Source organism: Agelaius tricolor, unplaced genomic scaffold (genome assembly GCF_023055355.1).
Source record: "Agelaius tricolor isolate 1412-34295 unplaced genomic scaffold, bAgeTri1.0.p SCAF_46, whole genome shotgun sequence".
Lineage (NCBI taxonomy): Eukaryota > Metazoa > Chordata > Aves > Passeriformes > Icteridae > Agelaius > Agelaius tricolor.
Genome location: NW_027269306.1, coordinates 767,412 through 795,217, shown reverse-complemented (window position 1 = coordinate 795,217; position 27,806 = coordinate 767,412). Strand labels below are relative to the sequence as shown.

Sequence of the window (27,806 nt, the reverse complement as noted above, 5' to 3'; positions counted from 1 at the left end):
CAATTTCGCCTTTTCAGAGCTGGCACTACCTGCTTCCTCAAACCACAAGGAACAAAAAAAAAAAAAACCCACATTCTTCAAGCTTGGCTGACTCGAGCCCTCTCTAAAGGATTTACTGGCTCTGCTATCCTGATTCCTTTTTCTTCAGCCAGCCATGCCATTTCTATTATTTTTCTGCAGAGAAGGAACACCAAGCTCTCACAGTCCCTCAGTAAAAATCCGGGTGCCTTGGATGACTCTGGGTGCCCACATGGGGCAATTCCCCCAAAATTCTGCCAATGTTATTGTATTTGGGTTGTGCCCAGATGAAGGAATGATGAATCTGACTCCATGTTCTCATAAGGCTACTTTATTATTTTATGATACTATATTGTGTTAAAGAATGCTATACTAAACTATACTAGAGTAAGGTTACTTACAGAAGGCTAAAAAGATAATAATGAAAACTTGTAACTGTTTCCAGAATTCAACACAGCTTGGCACTGATTGGCCAAAGAATGAAAACAACTCACAGCAGAATGCAATGAAACAATCACCTGTGGGTAAACAATCTCCAAACACATTCCACATGAGCAAAACACAGGAGAAGCAAATGAGATAAGAATTGTTTTCCTTTTTCTCTGAGGCTTCTCAGCTTCCCAGGAGAAAAATCCTGGGCGAAGGGATTTTTCCAGAAAATGTGAATGTGACACAGTGTAGCTCGGCACTTCCAGCCAAATAGAAGCCATTCCTGTCCAGCGCATCCCCAAGGTTTCCAGCAGGTTCCAGGCTCACTCAGCATGGGAACCCCACAGGAAATTCCCCCGCAATGATCCATGGGGTCCGACAGAACGCCGAGCTCATGCAGTGGAAGTGCCCAAAAAGAATTCCTACAGCTCACAGTGGAACCAGCTTGCTCAGGACAGCTTCCAGAACACTCTCAGTCTCTCAAAAGCAGTTTCTGTCTCTAACTGCAGCTCTAATTCCTGTAGTTTTGAAGCATTTCTACAGGGACACTTAAATGCTCGGGGTTTTTTTGCCAAGAAAGTATAACCAAAAATAGAACACTACATTGTAAAATTTTGTGGATTCATTTAAACTCTGGGATCTTTGACAAATCAATTCAAATTAGGAATTTGGTTTTTTATATTCTAGTTTATAAAATGGGATGTGAGGGTTAAGTGTTGGGCTCTAATTTTCAAATTAAAAGTGCTTTAAAAAAATATCCCCGTCACTAAACTTGCTCCTAATACCTCCAGATGCTTGTGAAAAAACAAAAGGACTTTCAAACTCAGAGAAAGGAAATTTATTTTAGTTTCATTTCAACTTTCTCTACATATGTTGCTGGATTAGGTTCACAATTAACATCCATAAAATATTTTGAGATCCCTAGCTATAGGCGACAATCGCATGGTGCATTTATGGACAGCCTGTTGTGGTTATTAAACACCACATGTGAGTCTGAGAAAACAACATGTTCTGGTACAAATTACTCTTGAGAACATTGTTATGCCTTCATCTTCTCAAGGAATGGGTTGTGTTTGTACCTAGAACAGTGAAAACAAAAACCACCAAAGATCAATGCTTCACTCAGCAGCATCAATACACTCCTTTTTTTTCCCAGGCCAGGCACTGAAAAGCACCATTCTCCTAATGGGTGGTTATATGTGCCCCCCCCAGTGCAAATATTTAATGATTTATAGTGATGCATTTCCAAAATACTATTTTAGGCAGCTCTGTGGGAGCTGTTCTAGGTATAGGAAGGCACCTTCATCATCTGAGGCTGCAAATCTGAGAAAGTAGTCAACAAATGATAAAGATAAGGTCATATTTGGAATCAAGACAAAATGAAGAGTAAAAGGTAGTGCCTAAGGAAATGGCTGTTAAGCTATTTAGAGTGCTTTCAATTGACAGTGCTCATTTTTTATCCTCCTGTCATTTGAAGAAGCCAAATGACAAAATACTCATTTGAGTTAGTCAGTGAGAAATCATGGCTGAAGCAGTCAGGACAGAAAATTCCAGTGTTTATTTTAGCCCAAATTAGTTTGAAGGACATCTGAGAGGTAAATGATCATCAAGATACATCCCATAATGGATACACTGCTCTGATTTATCTGTGGCATTCCCTGAACATTGGAAAAAAAAAGGGAAAAGAGTTTGGAGATTTGTGGTAACACTTTAAAAAGCAAGTGAAGCAAGCAGCTATTCTTCCTGGCTCACTTCAGCCAGTAAAGAACTGATATTATAAACATTGTGATAAATGAAAGCAAAGAATTAAATTTTGCCTAATACCTGGGTGGACTCCGATGTTATTTCACTAGGAAGACTGCTAGTAGAACAATACATTTTTTTTAATATAAAAATTGAGCTACTGAATGCCTTTTGAATTTCCTGCTGGTAATTTTTATTGTCAAAACTTCACATACAACTTCCACTGAACAGCAGCAGAACATAGCTTTTAACTGGAATTGTTGAGAATGTGTTTAGCAAAGAGTGAGTAGTAAATTATTCTGCTTATTTATTATTCAGATTAAGTCTTCCAGAAACATTTCCCATTCTATTAATTAATAATTTGAAAGCTACTCAATGCAGAAAGCTGTGAAGAGACAGCTTTTTTAAATTTGATTGTTTCATGTGCAGAATGTAAAATGAAATTGCAAAAGTGCACATTTTTTTTGCTGATATATAAACAGGTAGCCCTGTTACTCATGACCTCTGCTGTGCATCTTCACCAGCTATTCCTACTTTGTCCTGGCTACCAACTCTTCACAGAAACCAAACTGAAAATAATCTAAATACTGACATGTAGTGAATCACATAATGCATCGAATATTTTATATTTCTCCACAGCCTGGCTGAAATACATGTGCAAAAGCTGGCAAATTAGCTAACATTGCTGTAGTTATAATAGCCTGAGGATATAAGCCAGGCAAGATTTATTGGGAGACATGATACCTTTTATTACATCAAGGGATGCAGCTGGGAAAAAAAAAAAAAAAAAAAAAAAAAAAAAAAAAAAAAAAAAAAAAAAAAAAGCTTAATTCTGAATTATTTGCATGCACATACATGCATGCACATACGTGCACACAGGCCAAGCAGACAGAGTTTGAAAGCCAAGAACATGGATCTGTGTGCAGATTTAGTCTTTTCTGTTGCTGCTGTACTGCAGAATTCCCATAGTTCAGAAATCTCTGAGATGGCAGTGCTACGTCAGATGGATTATAATCAGTTCTGGGAGAGCCGAGCTTCCTCAGCCCCGTGGGCAGTGCTGAGCATTAAAAGCCACAATCTGTCCAGCTTCCTCTGTTTGCCAGTTTTTATTAAATAGACCTTCAAAATCTGTATTTTCCCCACAATATTTTGCATACAATTAAGGTTCTCTTAAAATAAGTTTATCAAAGCATGTTTGCCTTCTATTTATAGCAAGACAGGGTTCCCGTTTGTTTCTCTAAGTACCCATGAGCTCACGCTGGAGACTGATGGTTGAGATTACAACAAACTGTTTGAAAATTGTAAACTGGCAGTCATTCCTGACATTAAGACAGATGTACCAGAAGTACATTCTCCTCACTCTTTTCTGACAGAATAAAAGGTAAGCCAACTTATAAATAAAAGATTTAACCATGCTTGCAATTGCAAAATTTATGACTGCTCCTGCAAGTGTGTGTGGTCCAGGGGAATTTAGCTCCCTGAACCAATCTTTTACAAAAAAACACAGTAAACTTCCTTCAGGCAAGAGAGCTGTTTTTTTTATTTATGAGCCTATAGTTAATATTACAAGCAGCTGTGAAAGGGAAGAGAAAGGAAATCAGAGCATGTGAAGCATCGGGACATTCCAAAATAGGTAAGCACAAATCTCAAAAACAGGCTTTTAAAATTCAATTGAAAGACCATTCTGTATTGGATACTATTCAGAAAACTTGCTGTGTTTGGATAAACACATTTTTACAATGCCAGTAACCTGGCATAATTGTATAGTTTATAGCCATCAACACTCTCTCCCATTCAGTTTCTAGATGCATCATTCTCGTGAGCCCTTTATTTGAATACATAAACAAGGGAATGATGTAAATCTCAGCAAATCTGCCACAAGCTCTCTGAGTTGGCTCTAAAGACACTGAAGGACTGGGGGAAGCTGCAGCAGGGGAGCCCCAAAGATATTAAAGCCTCCTGAGCACACTGCACCACCTAGAACTGTTGAACTCAAGCCAAAAGGAAAATAAAATTGAAAGAGGTGCCAGATGGGAATGTTTGCAAACTATAGGCAGTTCTTTACTTAAAAATACAATTCCATGCAATGATTGCTCACCCTTATGCTCTAGATCCAGCACAAACTGTCTGCATGCTGTTCTGTACTAAACCACTTTGTGACTTTTTTTCTGTGCACATGTGAACTGCTCAAACCATAGATCCATCACTGTGCACATAAACTCATTGTATGGAGCCATATTTCCTGAATAACTAATCCCCAATTAATTCCTGAAAACTGCAATGCTATGCTGAAACCAGAATTCCGTTCTCATGTCATGCTTGACTGTGTCCTCAACTCTGAGGCTGCAGAACTTCCCCCCCACCCCACTCCCAGTGCTTCTCCAAGTGAATCCCATCTGATACAGGCAAAAGCAGCACTGCAGCAGCCAGCCCACATATGTCACAATCTGGAGAAAAAAGGGGAGTTTACAGCTATTCTACAGCATCAAGGATACTGCTGCACAGAATAGAAGTACATCATACTAGTCATTTACTTGTGTGTTTCTCTCTGAGCATAAATTGGCACTTGCTACCCAGAGGAATCACCCTAGGTGTTTTGGAGTAGATTGAAATTCCTTTCTAAGGATTAGTCTGTGCAAAAGTCCTGCTGGGCAAACTGATTTTTCCATGTGCATTTTTCCATTTTGCCTATATTCAGTTTGATTACAGAGGATTGGAAATTTCTCATGGGATGATGCTCATTGAAAATAGGTAATTGGGATAGCACAACTTGTGACGCTTTGGAGCAGTAAGAATAAAGGCAAATGTTCTGTTTGTACCACTAGCACTGTGAAATCTTTTCATGGCTTTTGAAGTTTATTAACCTGGTTGTAGACAGAAAAGCTAGGTAATTAGGTAGGTGAAAAAGACTCTCAAGTGTACAATTGCATTCCTAATAACTGCAATGGAAACAAGTCCCATTATAGCACTCAGTGGACTGTGGCATCTTTCACCCAAGCTATATTTCACCCTCCATGTTTGTGACTGAAATGCAGTAACTGTGAAAAACACAACTGCTCAATAATGCCAAGAAACCAGGTAATGTTTAGAGAGAGGAAGGAAAATGGCTTTCAGCTCATTTTAGTCAATGCCAGCCTCAAGAGAGAGATGATCCAGAGTTCCCTTTTACCAGACCATGCAGCTGGAGCCACATTCCACGTCACAAAGCACTCTGTAGGATCTGTAATTACTGATCCACCAGGGTTAGACAAGAGCTCTCTCTGCCCATGCCATACCAGCCCCTAAATGTTGTCACAAATGGTTCAAGACAGCCTATGGGTGTGCATATCCTCATGTAGAGTACCTGCAGTTATCCACATTCTTATTTGGCTTGGATTTGGGACTGTGTTTGTGCCCTTAGTCCCAGCCCACCTGGGCAGATGCACTGAATGGCCTCAGAACAGTCTGCTCAGCAGAGAGCCAGCACAAGAAACACAACACAGGGCCATTTTTCTATGCAATGGATGGGTTTTAAGAGGCAGGGCTCTCAGTTCCTGTCCCTATCAGGAATTTCCCTCTATTTCCCTCTCAGAAATTGTTCCTGTTCCCATTTCAAAGTCAGGTTAACATAATTTGTGGATGGTTTCAATCTTTTTGTACATTGGAGCAGAGCAGAAGCGAAACAACAAAATCCATGAGCAGTAGCAACTGAGAAGCCACAATACCAGAGGTCCAGTGCCTCTTACCTCCCTTGTGGGATGAGTACCTGCCCATCCTAAACTGAAACAAGGCTTAGATCTCACAACCAGGGTACACAAGCAGCATAAACCATCACTAAAATCTTGCTATCCCTTGGCTGTATATGCAAGAATTTGTTGTAATCCTGTTTAACTGCTGACAGTGTCTGGATCACATTCCTATTTTTTTTACACTTGGCAGAACTCTCTGCATGCATTACAATGTACAGAGGGCACAGGTTTGACCATCTGGCCATAGATGTCAAACTGAGACATTTTCCAGTGGCAGCATCTGGTTGTTCCACAAAAAGCAGTGTGTTTGCAGCTTTGGGCATCAGTAGGGCTACAGATGCATTATCTGGGCTACCAGGTCTCCTTGCATTGATTTTTTATAAGTCACCTTTAACTCTCTAATTTTTTTTTCTGTTTGTGAGATTCTGGACAAGCATACTTGTTTTGTAAAGGTTTAATAAGGAGCCATGTGAAACATACACCAACAGGAAAGATGTAGTCCTGCATGGAGGCAGGAACAGGCAGGCTGAGAGCCTAATCTATAATTAACAGGCCATCCTCAGCTGTGTGGCAACGATGCCCCTTAGGAGCCAAGGACAGTACAAGTGGTCAAAGGATAACATTCAGACTGATTACAAAGCTGTCTATGCCTTCTCATGCCTGGCACATGCCAAACATGGAGGAAATTGTAATATTTCTTTAGGAGGCATTTCCAGTAAAAGAAAATATGAAGCCTAGATTTAAAGACTGAGCCCTCTTTCTGTAAAATCTCTGCAGAAATGCCCCACAGGATTTGTTCCTACATCCTGTGTCATTTCATTCAGTGTGACGTTAGTGAATCACTGATGTACTTAAGAGTTTGAAGGACCAGCAAGCAGACTGTACTGAAGGCCAGGAAGAAAGTCACAAAAAATAAACTAGTGGCCAAATCTGATGTGTCACTTTTATGCCATGTGAGGCAGTGACATCTTTTTAAATCATCTCTCAGGCAGACACACAGAGGTATTTTTTTCAGAGGATCTGAAAGAACATATGTAATACCTGTACATGTATTAGAAGATATGTAGTACCTGTACATTTGTTAGCACTAACACAGACCATAATTCATGTTCTAACACTAACACAGCCCAAAATTCACATTTTAACACTGTCACACACAGATTCTCTGCTAACTCTGCCATGGCAGCACAGCATGACTGCAGGGATTGCTTACCTGGGACTGTTCTCAAATCAGCCCATCTGGATTCCTGGGCCCAGGACAATGACAATGACAATTCCACAGGGACTGTACAGTCCTTCTGCCAGGGGCAGGAGTGCACAGGACATACAGTGAAGTTGTGGCAGAACGTTTGGGTGTGATGCTCACATGTCCTGTGCAGAAAAGGGAATGATATTTCACTGTTAAACCAGCAGGCCTAAAAGATGCAGCAGTATGCAGGCTCCCAAGTGTCAGGAATAAATATGTCCCATTGGAGGACTAGGCTGATTCAAGAGCATCTCTCCCCCACGTACAGATGCTGCTTGTCCTCTGCAGCAGAGAATCACAGCAGGAATTTTATGTTTGAACATATGGACGAATTAGTCATGCCCTATCTACTCAGAGAAACAAACAGAGCCAGGTTGGATAGCTTGTAGGGCAGAACAGCTTTTCTTTTTCCTTTTTTTTCTGTAAAACCCAGTAAAAGGCCACAATGGTGGCACTGAATTTATATTTTAATCAGTTAACAGAAACAGTTTCTGATTGTCTGGCCAACTGGGGGCTAGAGAGATGGAAAATTTTACCATCTATTATCTATCGCTGAATGGATTCTGTCTTTTCCAGCCTTCCTCCTAAGACAAGTGTTTTGCTTTTTTTCCCCAGGAAAGCACTCTGTAAGTTGAATATTTTTATGAAAAGACTGAAATGTTTTCAGCAGAAGCTCACATTTCAAACCATACAAATTCAGTGTGCACTGAGCCCTGACAGGTCAAAGGGAACAGATCAAATCCACTTGGTACAGCACTGTGAAATGTTGTACACTGTGCACAGAAACGTGTGACCTTTTCCTGGATGGAGATAATTAATTTTGGAGATATGACAAAGCCTGGGGAATGGATTCAGTATAACAATGGCAGCACTGCTAAACAACAAGCTGACTTCTAAAGAAGAATTAAAGAAATGGTTATCAATTATTCATGACAGCTTAACTTGTTTATATCCTTTCCAGGCAGCATAGTGCATCTGCTTTATTATTCATCATAAACTGGCACCAGGACCATTTCATCTGATACACTGACTTCCAAATGTGATAGTGCTAACCCCAGAGAGAGCATAGAGGCCACAAAATCCATTTCTTACGTATCTGTCATGCCTAGAGTTCACTGTGTTTGTTTGGAAAGGACTCTCTAATCTGGAGTCTCCTGTGAATGTCTTATTTTCTATTCACTTTCAGAGATTGGGTGCAGCATAATATGAAGCACACAGTGAATGAAACTATGGAAGTGTCTTGTCATAGTGGGGCTTTGAAAAATGTCAGTTTGAAAAGCTTTACAGCTGACTGCTCTGCAGGTCCAATGGACACATCCTTTCCTGACCTGCAGCTTGTCTGTCAGGAGATTTCCTGAACTAATTCTCAGAATAATGAGTCTCAAAAAACATCCTCTCTTCTTATGTACTTTTTTTGTGCTTATTAGCTCACTTGCCCCCCCTGTAATTACTAAGTTCATTCTGCTTAGATTCTCTGGCATGCATCAAGGATAATTTTGAGATCATAAATTGGTTGGCAGAAATGAAAGTTGGAAATAGAAAAGATAGAAATGATGAAATTTATTTTTGGGACTAGATTGGAGAGACACAAAAATCTATATAGCTTTAGATCACCATTTAAAGTCAGAATATGTCTCTTTGGATCAGTTTCTGAATGCAATTCTTAATTTTGAATTTTCCCAGAGAAGTATTCTCAGATAGTGTAAAGATTTAACAAATTTTTCCAGAAGTAGAAATCTCAAGACTCCCATGTGAAAACTGAGAGAACAACAGGCCTTCAGACCAGAATCTGGGTGATAGCAAGCAGACACAAATAGCAAGAAAAAATCCAAGGTATTTTCTTCTTTTACCATATTTTGATTTTTCTTTAAAAGTTTCTTTTTAAGTGCCCCTTGTTTTTCAGCATGACTCTGGAGTTCAGGCTTGGCCCATCTTCCTCATTTTTACTGGAAATGTGAAAAAAAACCAGCACAATTTATCTCACCCATCCTTAGCAACTCCTTCAGGGCCTTTTCTGTCCTAGTTCCCCCAGTTCATAGATGTTTTCCTATCTTTTAGGGTTTGGGCAGATTTAATTGGACACTTGTTAGCACAACTCCGTTCCACTCAGCTCAAGTTTCTGCCACCGTCGCCATCATCAAAATCTCTGAATGTGGCATCAGCAGCCACTCAGAAATTCAGAGCAGGATCAGAGTTTTAGTTTGAAACAAGGAAACCAGAGAGTCCTGAACTCACTGAGCAGTCCCAGAGCACATCACCCTGCCACAAACTCTCTCCATACCTGCCACGAACATTTGCATTATTCATTGTCACTAAATGTATTTCTTCCACTAGCTGGTGGAATTTAGTGAGTGCAGAGGGAGACTTACTTACTAAATTTTAACAGCTTTCCCAGGTATGTACAGAGCCCTTCTTGGTTCTTTGCAACACTTCAGCACAGGTTATGAATCTATTTCTTCAGTGCAACAATAAATGAAACAACACTAGGTGATGAAATGTTACCTTGTCAGTGTCTCCCACCCCCCCAAAAAAAAGAAAGAAAACAACACAAATAAACAATAAAAAAACCTAAAAACATAACATCCTAGGCATTTAAAGTTCAAAAAGTATCTTTTCAGCTTTTCAGAAGTCATGCCTCACACCTAAAAGGCCCATTTGAAAAAGAAGCATAACCAAAAAACCACACCAGGCATTCTCAACTGAAATGAGATGGGAAAATGTCATAATCATTTCCTGTAAATACTCTGAATTTAAAGCAATGTCATTTTGACTACTGCACTCTTGTGAATAGATTTAATGAACATGAACATTCAAGCAAAACGAATTTTAGTGACAATATTCATGAGTGGATACCACACTGGAAAACAAACCAAAAGCAGCAAAAATTTTAATGTTGGTTTATATTGAATTGCGTAATTCAAAGTTTGTTTAGTTCTGGGGTTGTACAAATTGAAGTTTCAAGCTACTAGGAATTGTCTTTGATCAACAGAAGTGGGATTCTGAGTTTGGCAACAAACAAACAAACAAACAAACCATTCAGAGTAACTGCACAATTTGATTTCTATGCCAGACTATTTCATGATCCATATCCAGATGGATTTCTCTGGATTATTTTAGCGGTTATAGAGGACTTATAGAAAAGATGGGAACAAGCTTTTCAGTAGGGCCTGGAGCAACAGGGCAAGGGACAATGCTTTTAATTAAATGGTTTTAATTAAAAGGGGGTAGATTCAGACCAGATACAGGAAATCAATCTTTTACACTGAGGGGGATGAAACACTGGCACAGGTTACTCAGAGAAGTGGGGGAGCCCCATCTGTGGAAACAGTCAAGGCCAGCTTGGAAGGGGCTCTGAGCAACCTGCTCTGGCTCAGAGGGTCCCTGCTCATTACAGGGGGGTTTCACTAGTCGAGCTTTAAAGGTCAACTCAAAATATTCCATGATTCTACCATTTAACCAACTGTCTTGGGTTAGAAATGCAAGATGTGGCTGGGGGTGTGTATTCTGTCCCCATCTGTCAGGAGTGGGGCAGTTATCAGTTAACTTTTAATTGGGCAGTTTTTTCTTTAGCTCTCCCACAGCCAATCCTCCCTCCAGGAGATCTCTTCTGTCCATGGCCACTGAGTGTCCCTGCATGCCTGATCAAATTCCATCATCCCTTGGGGAGATGCTGCGCCCAGGGGAGGAGCCAAGCATTCCTACCTGGATCCAATCTGAGGTTTGGGACAGCACAGCAGCCTTTGCCCAGTGCATTGCCAGAGGAGCAGCTTCTGCCGCCCTGCATTGCCAGAGGGAGCCCAGGCCCATCTCCAGCAGCCCTGGAGCTGCAGAGGAAAACTCCCCCATGGTGCAGGATCCCTGCTCCAGCAGAACCACAGCTGGCACTGCAGGAGGGCTGAACCACCATGGGATGGGACTGTGCCACCCCCCTGACACACAGGGGGCAGTTCCTGCTCTGACTCTGGCAGTGTTGTTTTGTATTACTGCATTTTTATTTTATTTTTTCCTACTAATTAACTGTTATTCCTACTCCCATATCTTTGCCTGAAAGCCCCTTAATTTCAAAATTATAATAATTCAGAAGGAGGGGGTTTACATTTTCCATTTCAAGAGAGGCTCTTGCCTTCCTTAGCAGACGCCTGTACTTTCAAAGCCAGACACTAACTCCAACAAGAAATCTACATGAGTAGAGTACAGCTTTATTTCCCTTTTGTGATTTCATTCGTAGAGACAGTCCTGATGTGACAACTCATTTTTCCTGCAAGTGGTGGGCATCCTGGGCTCTTGATGGTCCCAGGGAGCTCTGGAATTCCCAATTTGGGGTGGCACAGACCTAAAGCCTGGAAGAGCTTTCCCTCCACCTGGCTCCCTGGTGTTCTGCACCCCCCAACCACGCTTCCCTCTGCGTGTTCTGTCCACCTCAGAGGCTTTGGAACTGTGTGTTCCAGCCGAGTCTGCCTTGCAATTCCCAGGGCTTGGGAGCCGCCTAGTGGAGTCCTCTGTGAGTCCCAAAATTCTGCCAGTCCTCCTCCTCATCACTGCATTCCTGGCTGATACCACTCCCAGCACTGTGGGAATCCAGAGAATCAGAGGGTTTTGGGAAAGCTGCAAAAGGCAGGCCTCAGAGACAGCAGAACTGTGATTAGAGCTAAGCAGCAGCCATGAGATAGGTCAGCAGAAAAGTTATTTAAAAAGTAGAAAAGTAAAGACAAATAGAACAATGGTCTGTGTATTAACACTGGTCTAGAATAACTCCCTAAGCTACAGAAAAGTTTATCTAGTGAGATATTTGGAGTCCTCTGTGAGTCCCAAAATTCTGCCAGTCCTCCTCCTTATCACTGCTCTCCTGGCTGACACCACTCCCAGCACTGCTTTTACAGCTGAGCACCACAGAAGGACTTCACTTGGACTTCATGTCTTGGTCTTTTCTACAGAAATGGGAGTCACTTTCTAAGGTATAAAACTGAAGGGAAAAAAAAAAAAAGAAAAACAAAAAGGTAGGGGCAGAACTGGAATTAAGTGCTGATTTCCCACTGTGACAAAGGTATTTTCTAACCTCCCAGATCTCTGCAGTAGACCTGTGGCCAGTAGTAACAAGGAACTTGGTTCTGCAGACCCAACTCCCAACAAAATTAGAAAACACAGAAGTAGGCCATGACACTCCCTATACTACTAATATATTATATTAGTAGTATATCATAATATCATTCTGATTCACCAGCATCAAAACCTATCAGAATAGGCAGCTGTAAACTAAATAAAATTGCAATCACAAACAAAATCCCACATGAGCACACAAGCACTGGGATATCACTGATGCATCAGGGTGAGCAGCAGTTATTCTGATGCAGGTGTGTATAAAATCAGTAGAAAGCTCTGAATCAGACTCTGATTTTTAGTTTTCATCTGTTATTGCTTTGCATGCTGAGGTTAATTAAAGATGAAAAACATAATTAACCTTGTTTTAAGTCAGCGTGTAGTTTGGGAGTAAAATCTGGTGTATTTGTGCACCACTTGGATCTGACAGGAGTTGGGAATTCCCTCTTGTTTTCAGGGCTGTAATAACACAGGGCAAGGCATTAGGACAGCATCCATGGCTCAGGAAAAGCCAAGGAAAAAGCCAAGGAAAAGCCAAGGAAAAAGGGTGAGGGAGCCCTGGGAGTCAGGGATGTTCCCAAAGCGCAAAATGAAAAATTTCTTGTGATTCCTGTGAGGAGCTGAGAAACCAGAGTGGGACTGGAGGAAAAGTAACCTGATTTATTGTGGCACTTCTCTAGTTATCCCACCTGAAATGACAGAAAGAAACTGGCTTATAAATAAACCCAAAACAACAAAACATAGAATGCAATCATATGAGTGAAATAATATCTTAAGGAAATGTCATTCTTCCCCCTAATCAAGTGCACACTATGAACTGATTTCAACATTGCTTTTAAAACACATAAAGCTCCATCCAGCATCTGAAATCAAAACCACAAACACAGATGGAGCTGAAAATGCCTATTTTTCCTTTGAAAATATCTAACAGCTGCTAACACAGACACCAAATGGTAAAAAGGTGGGAAAAATGCAGCAAAGAAGCAGCATTGACAAGAAAAGGATAACATCTCAGCCAGGGAGAGGAGAAGAACAGTGAAAAGGCATATTCACCTTCATATATACACTTGTTTCCTTTTAAAGTTTGAGAGGCCTGTCAAATCAAGGGACTAATGGTCATGAGAAAAAGAGTTCCTTGAGTTAAAAGCAAACTTTTTTGTTTAGTGTGTAATATCCTGTGCCCTGAGACCAATGTCTTCCCAGGCATGCCAAAAAATCCTGCTTTAAATCACCGTCAGACATACCTATAGATATAGATTAGCTCTAGATACAGATTAGATATATAGGTATAGATAGATATAGATATAGATGATATAGATATAGATATAGATATAGATATAGATATAGATATAGATTAGATATAGATATAGATATAGATATAGATATAGATATAGATATAGATATAGATATAGATATAGATATAGATATTTGGGGTTTTTTTACAGATTATATATAGCTGGTATATAACTATAGTTAGTTATAGATTAGATATAGATATATTTATTATACAGATTATACATAGCTGGGAAAAAAACATTTCTGTGTATATCTAGGCTGAAGAGAAGTGGAAAAAATACAACAACCAAAGCAAAATAAATGTAAAAGCCCAACAAAGCTCATGATTTTACCAGATGCTGTGGCCTTCCCAGAATTGTGCATTGGACATGGACCAGCATTGCCATTGCCACGAGATCATGGTTTAATAAACATGGGAATGCCCCCATTTGTAGAAATCCTTGGAAGTATTTCTAGGATTTGCAGGAATCCTTCTGGTCTTTCAGCTGTTGGTGATTCTAAGAAATGATTGAGCAGCTTCACAGAATCTAACTCCATATGAAGAATGTTTAGGCTTATCAAGGGGGTACAGCAGTTCAAGATATTTTACCTTTTAGATTATTTTCCCTGTCTTAAGATAAAGGAAAGAAATTATATATCTGTATCTTGGCTTCTAAATATGCATTCATTAAAGGAAGTTTTTAATTTTGAATTCCACAATCCTCATCTCCCAGTCATTATCTGGGACAGATGTGAGACTCAGAGAACAACTCTGAAGGGTTCCAGGTTCACCTCAGAGGTTAGAAAAGGGATTTATTTTCCTATGTTGATCTTCCCTGGTGTTGCAGCTGATTATTTTGTGGAAAAGAATGTCAATATATTCCATAGGACAGAGTCAAAGAAATTCAGATTTCCCAAGGTGCCTGCTCTCAGGTCCAGCTCTCTGTCCCCTCAAGAAGGAGCTCTGGAGTAAACTGAAATGTCACTGGACTGAAAAATCAAATATTAAACTCTCTGTGCATCACTGGCTGTGCCTGTAAATAGGAGCTGGCAAATTGTGTGCCCCTCTTAGGTTGAAGCAATACTAAAATACAGAATACTGCTCTGTGCACTGGGGTGAAATTTGCCTGCAAAGAACACATAAGCACCATGCAAAAATCAAACACACAGAGGAAAAAATCTGCTTGCTATGGCACACACACTCTCTTGAATTCTGCAATCATCACATGCCTACACATGAGGCAGTTAGAAAGAAAAAGAAAGCTTGGTAAATACGATGAAAAAAAAAAATGTAGAAAAAGAAAAATGGGAGGGGGGAAAAGTGAAGCGGTGGAGAATTCTGAGAAACAGAGGCGTCCAGCTTGGCTTCAGCTACAAAGGGAGCTTTTTAAGCTCCTAACACATGGTTTTCTAGCAAATAGTGCTGGCATGGCCATGAGTTTTTTGCAAACAAGGCATTCAGTCAGGAAAATTTAAAACAAATAAATACAAATTGCCTCCAATGCAGTAGGTTCATGAAAGTTAATTATAATTAATTTTTAAGTCAGACTAAATAGAATTATTATTCCAAAAGAAGATGTCTGTCATAGACTCCACTGAATGGACACAGAGCTGTGTTAAGGGTATTGTTTTCAGCTGGAAAAGTAGTGTCAAGAGAAAAAGGAGGAGGAACGTTTTTAAAAACAGTTTTCTGTCTGGTTTCCAGTCCCACTGTAAATAGGCTGGATAGTGGAAGTGAAATGAGTTGCTTTAGATGGTTTTACAGGCACAGACAACAAGCACTAGACGTCCTTGTGTTCCACCCACTCTGAATCCAATCTGACCTGCACCAAGCACACTCTGTAGGATTGGTCACATGGGAAAGCAAATGGGAGGAGAAAGGAGGGGAAAATAAATTACTTTTATTTGTATTATTTGATAAAATTTGGCCTACAGACTCGATGTGACTCAGTGCTGAACATCTGGGATTGATCATAGGATCACAAACTGAGAAGTAGTCATCTGGCTCCTAGAAATAAACACATTCAGTCCCTCTGCCACAATGTTACTTCCTTAATGATAGAATGCAACAGCCATTTTAAGTCCTTTTAATCTTTTCAGCCACAGTATTTTTTAACTTTTTAGTAATTTTTACTATTATTTTTTCACTTCAGATGATGGTAAATTGCATTTGACCGTAGACTGGCAGCGTTTGGGATTGCCCACAGAACTGATTCACCACTTTCCTCCAAAATCTTCTGGTGCCATGGTAGCCTTACAGGTTCATTTCTTGCTGGTTCCATCTCTCGTGAGCATCATGGGAGCAGCACAGTACGTGATGCAGGATGCAGTCCTGCTGAGCTACATTGACCAGCGTTTTCTCTCTCTGGAGGTATGTGCCTGATTAATCCTTCTGCAGCAAAAGAGTCTTGAAAATGTGTGGATGTTCTGGGGCCAGGACAGTCTGTGTGATATATCAAATCAGGAGGGTGAATTTCCAGCTTTGTCCAATGAATGAGTAAAATCGTTGCTAAAACTTTAACTGTAATGATCCCAACTCACCACATCATTTGTTGCAGGATAAAATTTCATAATGTTATGTTTTTATTCTGTTATAATCTGTATTTTTTTTAAATGACATCATTGAATTTAGCTAAAAATGCAAATGTTTATACAGAACTGTCACAGACCTTCCTAGGGAGCAGTATAAACTTATTTTCACCTGTAGAAGTGTTGTCAAGTATTTATTAGCAAGGAGATAGAAATTTATCAGGTATTTTTCTCCTGTGTGCAGATATCCCCACCTGGAAGGGTAGTTTAAGACACATTCATTTAAGATACACTGCTGCAAACCAGCAGTGTATCTGCACTTCAAATAAACCACTAATATCAGAGATACTGAAATGCACTAATTTCAATTCCTTGAATTCCTTTCAATTACTTATATAAATGTACCAGCTCTTACCTTTTTCCTACAGTAAAAAGCTACCAGTACTGTAAAATACCTCTTCAGTATTGATGTGTTATAATCATATATTGTTTATTTTTAATTATTGACATGTCCCTGGCTCCTGGCTTGCATTTTCAGACTTACAGAGAAGCTCTAACTTGCCTGATTTGATGTCCCTTTTTTTGTACAAAGCCCTCATTAGTCTTATCTTCTCAACACTGAAGGATTAACCTGATATTCTCTTCCCACTGTGTAGATGGAGATTTACATTTTCTTTGCCACTCTAGGAGTAGCTTCCCCTGGCAATTTTTCTTCCTTTGGCACCCATTAAAATTGAGGTAACCTGTGGCATTTGGTGCAAGGGGCACAAAAGGAGCAGGACAGAGAAAGAGGCAGATACTGATGACAGCACTTGAAAGCATTTAAAATAAAGGTTTTGTAGAAAGCAATTAAGCAACTTCCTGGGGGCTTATGGTCTTGTATAAATGGGGGAGAGAGGAGGTAGCACAGAAGGCACAGCTCACAAAGCAAGCCAACCAAAGATCTGTTCAAATTTCTCATCTTCCCAAAGTGGCAGCTGAACTACTATTTTCAGGACACCTATGAAGCAGCTGTATTGCAACAGAGAAACATATTACTTACCTTTGAAAACACTGATAATCTGAATTTAGGTGTAAAGAAATAGTTTTTTGTCTTTCTGTGTTTGGGTGTTTTTGTTGTTTGGTTTTTTTGTTGTTGTTGTTTTGGGTTGGGTTTTTTTTTAATACACCCAATAATTTGAGGAAAAAAAAGACAAAAAAAAAAAAAAACAAACAACACAAAACTTCTTCAACTGTGGCATATATTTCAGTATTTTCATTTTCACCTTTAAATGGGTGAAAAATAGCCACAGTAGATTCTGCCTTGGTCAGAAGAGGTGTATCCATGTGAAATGCTCATGGCTGTACATTTCCCGCAGAAAACTCTTTGAGACTGCTTCACCAGAGCACTTTTCTTTCTTTAGGCAGCAAAACAAAATATCTAGCTGTGAATAACCATGTCTGTGGCCACAGCTCTCTTCAGAGAGCAGCAGGCACAACTTCTCCAAGGACTTTTCCTGGGGAAGGCAGGGAGAAGCCCAGAGAAGAAGAAGAGAAAACAATTCTTGTCTCTATTCACTGGTCCTGTTGTTTGGCACATGTGGAATGTGTTATGGAGATTGTTTACCCAAAGTTATTTGTTAATTGGACACTGGTGAAGGTTGTTTGGATTCCTTGGCCAGTTGGGGCAAAGCTGTGTCCTGGCTGTCTCTGGACAGTCACAGGGTTTTCTTTAGTATAGTGTAGTATTCTTTAGTATAATATCTCTTTAGTATGTAATTTAGTATAGTATTACTGTAATACTATAGCTTAATAAAGCATTTGTTCAGCCTTCTGAACCATGGAGTCAGAGCAAGTTATTCGCCGTGTTGGGGTCGTCCTGAAACTATACATGTCAAGTCAAAAAAATGTGGATTTTTGTCCAGACTTTTGAATTCTGTGCCAGTCTGAGATGTTCTCCTCACACAGACACCCAGCAAGAGCCCCCTGGGCTGCAATAGGTGGGTGCAGGGCACTGGGCAGGAGGGAGCAGCAGGGTTGTGAAAGTAACCATGAGTGAGGCCGTGATGCACACAAAATACCCACGTCTGTCCGTGTGTTCTCTTCCCGTGTTCTGGCTGAAGAGGAGGCTGGAGAAGTGCAGCCAAGACCTGCTGGAATACGTGGATGAGTTCAGAGAGCTCTCCAAGGCGGCGCTGGCCCGCCTGGCAAGGATGAGCACCGACAAGGCTGAACTTGAGGGGGAAGTGGAGAATTTGCTCACAAGGGTCGAGCGCGCCCAGAGGGACATCGACTATTTCGGATCCATCATGGATTCCAACGCCTGTGTGGAGGTGCACGAGGACCTGCTGAAACAGCAGCTGCTTGAAGAGGCAGAGGAGAAAAAGAGACTTAAACTCATGCTTAATGCAAGTAAGAGCAGCTTGTTTTTCAGAACTTCGGTGTGAACAGTCCCATGTGTGCGTGCTGGCACAGGGATAAGAGATTTTCATCTGCAAGGGGGTCTGGGCTATGTAAATACCAGACTTATAAAACCCATGTATATGCAAAAAAGGTATGGGAGAGGGAGGGAGGAAAATACAGTTCAAACATTACTTTGCAGAAATTCTACTGCATATCAAATTAATTCTTTGGAAGTTACATTTTATTATAAAATAAGGTAAAATCCTCTGAAGGTGTGCTGTTGCAAAGTCCCAGAAGTCCCAGTCTGGGTACTGCAGCTGTACCAAGGAATTAGTAGTCTTTGCTTTTTGGACTAGGCAGGGTCAAAACATCAACTCAAAATTAAATTCATGGGTTAATAAACTACTTAATTTACTTCTACAATTTTTACCTGCTTTACTGTACTGCTCTGTCATCCTTCCTCTCCTTGTCCCCTCCTTTAATAAAAGAGCACACTGGCTTGGCTGTCAGCAAAGCTTAGCTCTGATTTTAAAATTTGGTGCTATGGTACCTAGCATGAAGAATAATGCACAATCTATATTTTTTTAAAACAAATGACATTTTATAATTATCTTTACCTTAAGAAGTTTTGGTAGGGATGTAAACTATGTATTACAGACATATTTAAAGAAGACTGTTTTCTTTTCATAGTAGTAAGAAATGAAGAGTAAATAATAGGAGATACGAATTGAAATTTTTAAAAAGTGAGTGAAAGAACTTTAGCATCATCAATTACACAATTCCACAGACTTCAGCAGAATTAGGTTGATTTAATTTTACCATAAATTTACAATTTCTTCCTTAGACTTTTCAAACATCAGTATTAAGGCAGATGCTTACAGAAGCAATCAACTATTCTGCTTCTGAGTCTCCTCATACTCCACAATTCAGTGTTCTGAATATCAATAGTTCTGTTTTCCATTTAGAGAACTTTTGGACATTAGGCATTTTTTTCAGAGAGGAAAAAAATTGGGGAATTTTAAATTGACTGTGGTTAAGACACTTTGAAAATTGTATCTTTCTGAGAGTTTCAGAGGAGAAAAAATTACTTTACATTTTCCTTCGTTGGAAATTTTTACTTTTAACTTTATTGTAGCAGCTTTATTTTCAATTTGTTCTCTACTGTCAATACTAGTCAGATGGTTTTCCCATTGAATTTGATGTAAAAAGTATTCCCTGTGCAGATTTTACAGCACTTAGAAAAAGTAGGAAGAACCTCAACTCTAGAAAACAGCAGCTCTGCTTCTATGCTTTCATGTCTTAACCAGACTCTATGATTATTTTTGCTGAGCCACTTCAAAAATCTAGCAGAAAAGAGGGTTTTTATGTCCAGCTTTGTTACTGTGTTTGGGTCAAGTTCACACAGAAAATAACAATCAGTGAAATTAGAGACAAAAATCTGGTTATTTCCCCTGCAGAGGAAGATGCTGCTAAGGCTGCCTACAGTTTTTGATTCAGCACCTTTAATTTTTTTTAATCTATCTAATCAATAAATATTAGGTCTGAGAGAGCTGTTGTGGCTTGCTCATGGAAGGCACTTCCAGAGTGAGGACTCTCAGGGAAAAAAAATCCACTCTGTAGCAGCAATATCCAAAAGCTTTGATTAGAGGGGAACAGTGCACACAAATTACATAAAGATTGCTTTCTACAGGCAACTGGAGTCTTGCCATTGACTTCAATAGGTTCCTATAAGGCAAAGCAGGGGGGCTGGTTTTGCTTTCTCCATTTCATCTGCTGCCAGAACTTCCTGCCTTAGAGCTTTGTTTGTCCTGTTTACTGAAATGGCTGCACTCCACTGAAAGCAATTCTTTCAACTTCAAATGCTGTGCCCTGTAATTTATGAGTGCCTTTGGTAAACAAGCTTGGTTAATATGCTTTGCAATAGTTTTTAGGTTTTTTTTCCTGGAAAGGATGCTGCTTGATAAAGATCTCAGAGTCTAAATGCCCGAGTCTTCCCAGGCTTGGTGCTTTCTGGTCTGAAATGTCCCTGCAGAGTGCACAGAAAATGTGAAGAAGCCAGAGCTGTGGCCAATTGAGGCCAATTTTAACCCTACAGGGAGGTAAAGAGCTGGATGGTTCCACCAGCCACAGTCCTGGCACAGGAATTGGCAGCACAGACACCACCCCAGCTCCTTCAAAGGCCACCTCAGTGCATGCACACGCCTGCTTGTGTGATCTATATTCTGTTCTTGCTACTTTGTGTGCAGGTGTTGGGAAGGTGAATGGGAAGATAGCCCAGTTTTTTGGCTTTCAGTTATGCTGATCTCTTTTTGTTTCTATTTATACTATAAATGCATAAAAAAGAGGCTATCTGAGGATAAGACCAGTCCTGAAACAAAAATACTATACATGTGAATAATGGATTTTAATTTGTATGCCTCCAACAGGAAATAAATCTGATTACTTTACTGTGTTGATCCTAACCAGAAGTCAGTTCTCCAAAGTAAAAATTATAGCCCTGTAAAAGGACAGACAAGAATAATCACAAAATCACTAACTGTGCTCTTGGTCTCAGACACACAAACATACAAATATTTTGGATGACACTGGTGTAATAGAACAAAGCCCAACACTCTACAGGTAGATGAAGATACTACAGTTTTATTAGCAGGAATATATAATAATAATATCATAATATTATTCAAATATAATACATGTTATTATAGATTATATAATAATATATATTATTGTAAAATCATTATAGAATATAATATATATTATATATTTTTATTTAATATATACATTATTTTATATATTATTCAAATATATTCATATATACTAAAATATTATTCAAATATAATATCACATAAAATCATTTTCAGCACTACTTACCAGAGCCACATTGCTGACACCTTTACTGATATATTGATGAATTAAAAGGAAACTAAGTAATTCAAAGAAAGGAAACTAGAAAATTTACAGATATTCTAATTTTATTTTTCTTTGTCTTTGGTTATTTCCTTGCAGGCTGTGACCACATGCTTGCAGGTATTAGGTCCCTGAAGGTAGTTAAGAAAACTGGAGGAAAGCACGGCTCTTGGATGAAAGATCCTGGCAAAAAGCATGCCAAGATTTATTTATTAAGTGGTTCTGTGAACAACATGATTTTGGAATTTGCAAATATCATGGCTTTCATGGAGAACAACCAGACTCTGAAGGCTCGCAGAGTCCCCTTACCAATGCCCTGGGAAGGAACTGGCCACGTCATCTACCAGGGCTTCCTCTTCTACCACAGGCACGGCTCCTTGAATGAGATCGTGAAGTTCCACCTCCAGAGAAGGAACGTAGCTGACCAGATGCTGCTGCCAGGGGCTGGGAGGATTCCTGTCTACCAGCTCTCTCCACAGACAAAAATAGACTTGGCTCTGGATGAGCAGGGGCTGTGGGCCCTCCATGCAGAGCCAGAGACCGGGGGGAACATTGTCCTCACCAAAATCAACCCCGTGGCCATGGCGGTGGAGCACAGCTGGGACACACCCTGCAGCAGCAGGGATGCTGAGGCAGCTTTCATGGCCTGCAACACCCTGCACGTGGTCTACAACTCTCCTTCTGGGGGCTCCTCCCACATCCAGTGTGTTTATGATGTTTTGGGTGCTCTGAATGCTCACACAAACCCAGGACTGCATTTCCCAAAACGCCAGGGTGGCCACTCCAGCATACACTACAATCCTAAAGAGAGGCAGCTCTTTGCTTGGGGTGATGGATCCCAGATCATTTACAAACTTCACACAGAGCAGAAAGTTTAAAACCTTTAGCAGCTTTTCAAGCAGACCTAAAAGCCACCAGTCCCAGGTCAACACAGCCTTTTTATGTGTGTTAAAATTGCATTACTCCCAGCTGTTACAACTTTCATCCATTTTACAGAACTTAAGACTTATGTACCCCAGTAAGCTTAATGCCCAATAAAGAATATGTGAAGACTGAATTAATATAAATTACATGATCACTAAATACCACACATACACAACCCCTCTTCCCCCCCACCCCCCAAATTAAAGTCTAGGGTTAATTAAAAGAAATAATAGCCCATTTCTGACACATTCTCTTCCTATTGAAACTATGTTTTCTGTTTCAATGCCATGGAAATCAAATCAGAATTCCTTCCTGTCCAAAACACAGTCCGATAACCTTTCCTACTCTGAAGATCACCATAGAAAGCCTTCTAGTAAGCAATATAAAATCACATGCTTCCAGAGAAATTAGATATCAGTTTTAACAGGAGAGGTTTATTTTACCACAAAGTGTAGGAATATACAGCCCCACAAACATGGTTTATATTTAACATAGAACTCTCATACATCACATCAAGGCTACTCCTATTCCTTGAACCTCTAGAGTATTTCCATGAAAATTCCACACTTCTTACCCATATAGCTGTACAGACCACTGTGGATCCTGCCAGTACATTAGCTGCAGCCAAATATTCACTTTTTTCAGCTTCAAGTCACCACTTCTCACCATTTTTGAGTATATTGCTGTTTGTGTGTCAGAAGGAATGTTCCTAGGTGAATTCTGTGTCACACACCACTTTTAAAGGTTTTACATGTCACTCTTTGGTGTTATTCTCATTAGGTCTCTTTCAGCATCTACTTGAGAGGCATTTCCCCAATGTCTCAAGTCACTTCCATTGGTTACAGCAGAATCTTCCTCATCCTATCCTCCACCTCCAGGAAAAGGTGGCTCAGGTGAGCACAGCACTGCAGGTGAGGGCATGGCACTGCTCAGTCCTGGGTTTGTGAATCACAGATAGGCTCCAGGTATTTTTTTTTTCAAAAATAATGTTAAAAATGTTAAATAATGTAAAAAAAAAAAGGCTTTTAATGTGAAATACAGTATAGACTGTATTTTTTATTTATTTTAATGGCAGCTGCATGTCTAATAGCAAACAAACAAACAAACACAACAAAAAATCCCCTCTGAAAAACCACAAATAATGGTACTTGAAAAACAATCCACAGCTGTTGCTACAGAAAAACTCATTTTGTTCATTACACTGAGAGAGCTGTTGTTCTGTTTAAAAATAGCTTCCAGAGAACAGCCAGACATCAGGGAATGATTTTGAAAAGGAGTTCCAGGGTACAATTAGGAGTGTATAGACTGCTGGGCTGCACCAGTGACACTCTGCCTTCAGCACAAAGAGCTTTATCATTCTGAGCAGGGGTAGTGAGTGGAGCACTGCAGACAGAGGGTGCACAGCCACAGACACCCTGAGGCTGCCAGGGATGTGGGCTGGCACTGCTTTCCTGGCTTAAAGGCAGTATTTGGCCTTTTATTCCTCCTCTGTAAAATTACAAACATGTAAATGCAAAATGGTATCAGCCGCCTCTGTGAGAACTTTTACTGGAAAGGATGTGTAACTTCCTTTATTTAGGAAATAAACTCTTTGGGTGCAAATATGGATTGAATCTGATTTTTAGAAAAGAGGTTCTTGGGATGTGCTTTGTGCCACACTATTACTCAGCAGAGGAAGCCCATGTCATTATTCTGCAGAAAGATTTCAATGTGCAACCCTCAAAAGTTCAGGTAGGGTCTTCTCTGAGCCTTGCTGCCCTGGAAATCCAAACTTCATGATGAACTAAAGCCCAAGAGGGGGTGGAGCACCCAGACATCCCATCAGTAGCAAAGGGAGGCATGGCCAGCCTGCACAAGAGCTCCCAGCACTCTGTAAAACAACCGCTCATTGTCAATCCCTGCCTGGGACTGCTTTTCCACACCCTGGCTATGTGCCAGGAGTGTGAGGACATCCCATGTCCTCTGCACAGAGCCCCAAGGACAGGGCAGGACAGGAGCTGGCATCCTTGGGGCCACTGTGTCAGCACCACACAAGGAGCCTCTGGGAGGCACTGAGGAAAATCCTTCAGCCCTGGAGGTGGAGCTGGGGTAGCACTTCTCAGTCTGAGGTTCACTCTTGCTCTATTTTCTAGTCTTAAGATGAACTTTGGAACTGCTTTTGTTTTTCTCAATCCCCATGGATATTTTGGTGTCCCATCTGGGAGTTTCACTGCCTACACTTCACCTTGGCTGTGACAAAGACAAAAAACAATTTAAATCACTTCAGCATTGCTCACACTCTTCCTGGAGCACAACATGGACCTGGCCACTGGTGCTGCAGCAGGGAACAAGCTGGGAAACAGGCTGTGGGTTGAGGTGGCACATGAATTTTGTGGCTGTGGTGGCAGCAGCATCTCTGGGCTTACAGCACCGGTGACAGGTGAGGGATTCACATCTGTGAATATAGTGTGCTCTGCTGATCAGTGAACATTCTTGTAAGAAAAAGGTGGCAGGGATTCTCCTCCAGCTTCCTGGCAATCTCTGAAATATAAATGATTTCATTAATTTTCATAACTGATAGCACACAAGCAGATATTTTTGAGAAAGTCAGAAGAGACATTTGGTTAACTCCCAGATGACAAAGGGAAAAAAAAAAAAAAAAAAAAAAAAAAAAAAAAAAAAAAGAAAGACTGTCTGTTCAGAAAGAGAAGGGAAAGAATGACAAATATCTGAACTGAATAATCTGCTCCAAGATGGCAGTCTCCAAAAGGCAAGGACAAAGGACTGTCAGGAGGCAGGAGGGCAGGAGACAGCCATGACAAGACTGCATGAAAGAGGGCATTGACTTCCAGTTCAGGTAGATGATATGATTGTTACCATGGAAATGGAATTGGTACAAGGGGACCAACACAGAGGAGTCTTCATCAGGAACAACAAACACAAATGAGTTTATGACCTCTACCTTCACCATCTAGATTCTAGATAACATCCATTACTCTCCTTGTTATTCAAGTCCTTTTATGCTACACTTTCTCCATGTGCTCACTTTGCCTGAACCACTGAGCTCATTCCATGTGAACCACTGGCTTTTTGCTTTTTCATGTCCAGACCCTCCTCTAGAGGGGAATTCCATGCCCTCTGCTCTGACAGCAGGATCACCATCCTCCCAACAAAAGCAGCACTCCTCAGTGCTCTGGCTGTGCTGCAGGTCCCTCACCCCTTCAGTGACACTGCTGTCGCCTCATCCTTTTCCTGCAGTGGGTAGTGACTGCCCCTTCCCATGGTGAGAGCAGGTTTCACTGCACGGATGCTCCTCATTTCCCTGCTGTCCATTCCCTCTGCCATCTCTTCCCCAGAAAGGTGGCTCAGGTCAGAATAATCTGCAGTGATTATGTCCTGTTTGCACTTGGAGCAGTCAGAATTATCATAGACAGAAAAGTTTTCAGCTCTCTCGGTTTACTGACATCCATATGATGAATTTAAGCTTTCTGATAACCATGTGCTTTCTTATTTGGATTTTGTGAATACTAAGGATCTGTGACTGCTAAGAACAACTTAACCAGTAGAGCAGAGTGTGCTAGGCATGCTAGGAGCATGCCAGTTTAACTGGGTTTATTTTTACAGTTCCCATCAGAGATAAACTTGTTTGTCAGAAAATAATCCTCCTGTCTCTTTTTCTTCTTCATTCCCACCTGCCTGGGCCTGGAGGATGAGAGTCCCTTTCAGCATTCACTCAAGCAGGCACCATTTCAGAAAAACACACTCTACATGTTTGTGACAGGGGGGTTTATCACTAAAAAATGCAGCTGTTGTCACCCTGCTCTGTCACGGTGCATGTTTTTACCCCTGTGCTGTTTCCCGCTCAGTTGCATGGAAGCTCAGCAAAGAAACTGCAGAATCAAAACCATTAAAATGCAGCTCACTCTCCTAATACTGAAGAAATAGCTCCTCCTGAAGGCAGAAACCAGGACCTGTGGCTTTTTGAGTTGTTTGAACTTTCCCTGGGTTTCCCTTGCATATAAGAAAATAACTTTATTACACTTGATTAGACCAGTCTTTCTTTATTTGTAGATGGGATATTTTGTGTGATCTGATGTTGCACTCATTTGCCTTGTAAATATGATTGGCATAAAATAATTGAAAAATTGAACATTTTATAATTCTTATCTGTGTCCCCTTGTCCTATATTTGTGATAGATGAGGTTAGAAATAATATTTTCATTAGGATGTCCAAGTAAAAATCCCTTTAATAGAGGATTATTCCACTACATTGTTCTGTGACCTCAAAGTTAGTCATAATTTTCTTATTCTTAATTAAAAAGGAAAGTAAAGAATCCAACATGTAAACTCTAATTGCTAATGCAATGAGTTGGATCATGAACATCTTATACATTTTTCTGTTATCCAATCCTTTGTTATAATTAATCCTCCATATAGAATTTTTGGGAGCAGGGCTTAAATTTTGTACTTCTCACGTAATTCCTGAAACTCTCTGTAATTATTAACAAATACCCAGACAGAATTAAGTGCTTTTGTGGGCTTTTCAAATATAGATTTTTCAGACTATTTAATTTAAGCACTACATATGCTTTATCAGAATATTTAATTTAAACAGTGCATATGACCAATGGCTTTTTCTTCTAAAGGCCTTATAGTGCTGGCATTACCACTTCAGCTGAGGGTTAGAAGATAAAGTGCCAGCATCATTTCCTGTGCACATTCTCAGTTTGAAACCAGTAGCCGTTCCATGCAGACGGATGGCTCTCCTAAGAAGAGCTGCAAAGATTTACTTTGGCCTCATGTTCACAGTGTGTTTTTCCAAAAGCATTTTTAATGTGTCTGCAAGCTGCATCCTGCTTTCATGCCAGCTCTCCAGTGCCACATGTACAGCTGTGTCTGGGTTTGAAAAGATAGGTGGCTTCTAAGGAAGGCAGGAACATTCCTTGAAATGGAAAATGTAAACCCTCTCTCTCTGAATTATTATCATTTTGAAATAAAGGGGCTCTCAGGCAAAGACTTGGGAGTAGGAATAACAGTTCTATACAAGGAAAATTAAAAATATAAATGCAATAATATAAAAACATAAAAAAAAAAACACTGCCAGAGTCAGAGCAGGAACTGCCCCCTGTGTGTCATGGTGGTGGCACAGTCCCATCCCATGGGGGCTCAGCCCTCCTGCAGTGCCAGCTGTGGTTCTGCTGGAGCAGGGATCCTGCACCATGGGGGAGTTTTCCTCTGCAGCTCCAGGGCTGCTGGAGATGGGCCTGGGCTCCCTCTGGCAATGCAGGGCAGCAGAAAGCTGCTCCTCTGGGAATGCACTGGGCAAAGGCTGCTGTGCTGTCCCAAACCTCAGATTGGATCCAGGTAGGAATGCTTGGCTCCTCCCCTGGGCGCAGCATCTCCCCATGGGATGATGGAATTTGATCAGCCATGCAGGGACACTCAGTGGCCATGGACAGCAGAGATCTCCTGGAGGGAGGATTGGCTGTGGGAGAGATAAAGAAAAAACTGCCCAATGGACAGCAGAGAACTGCCCTACCTCTGACAGA

General features: G+C 40.6%; 1 protein-coding gene across 1 annotated transcript; it reads left to right on the top strand.

Moving 5' to 3' along the window:
• Positions 1-15,411: 15,411 nt before the first annotated feature.
• OLFML1 (olfactomedin like 1) lies at positions 15,412-23,882 on the top strand. Its single transcript, XM_071455274.1, has 3 exons — positions 15,412-15,907; positions 18,168-18,456; positions 21,454-23,882. Exons 1-3 carry the CDS (start codon positions 15,782-15,784, stop codon positions 22,230-22,232), a joined length of 1,194 nt encoding a protein of 397 aa, XP_071311375.1. The 5' UTR covers positions 15,412-15,781; the 3' UTR covers positions 22,233-23,882.
• The last annotated feature ends 3,924 nt before the right edge of the window (positions 23,883-27,806 follow it).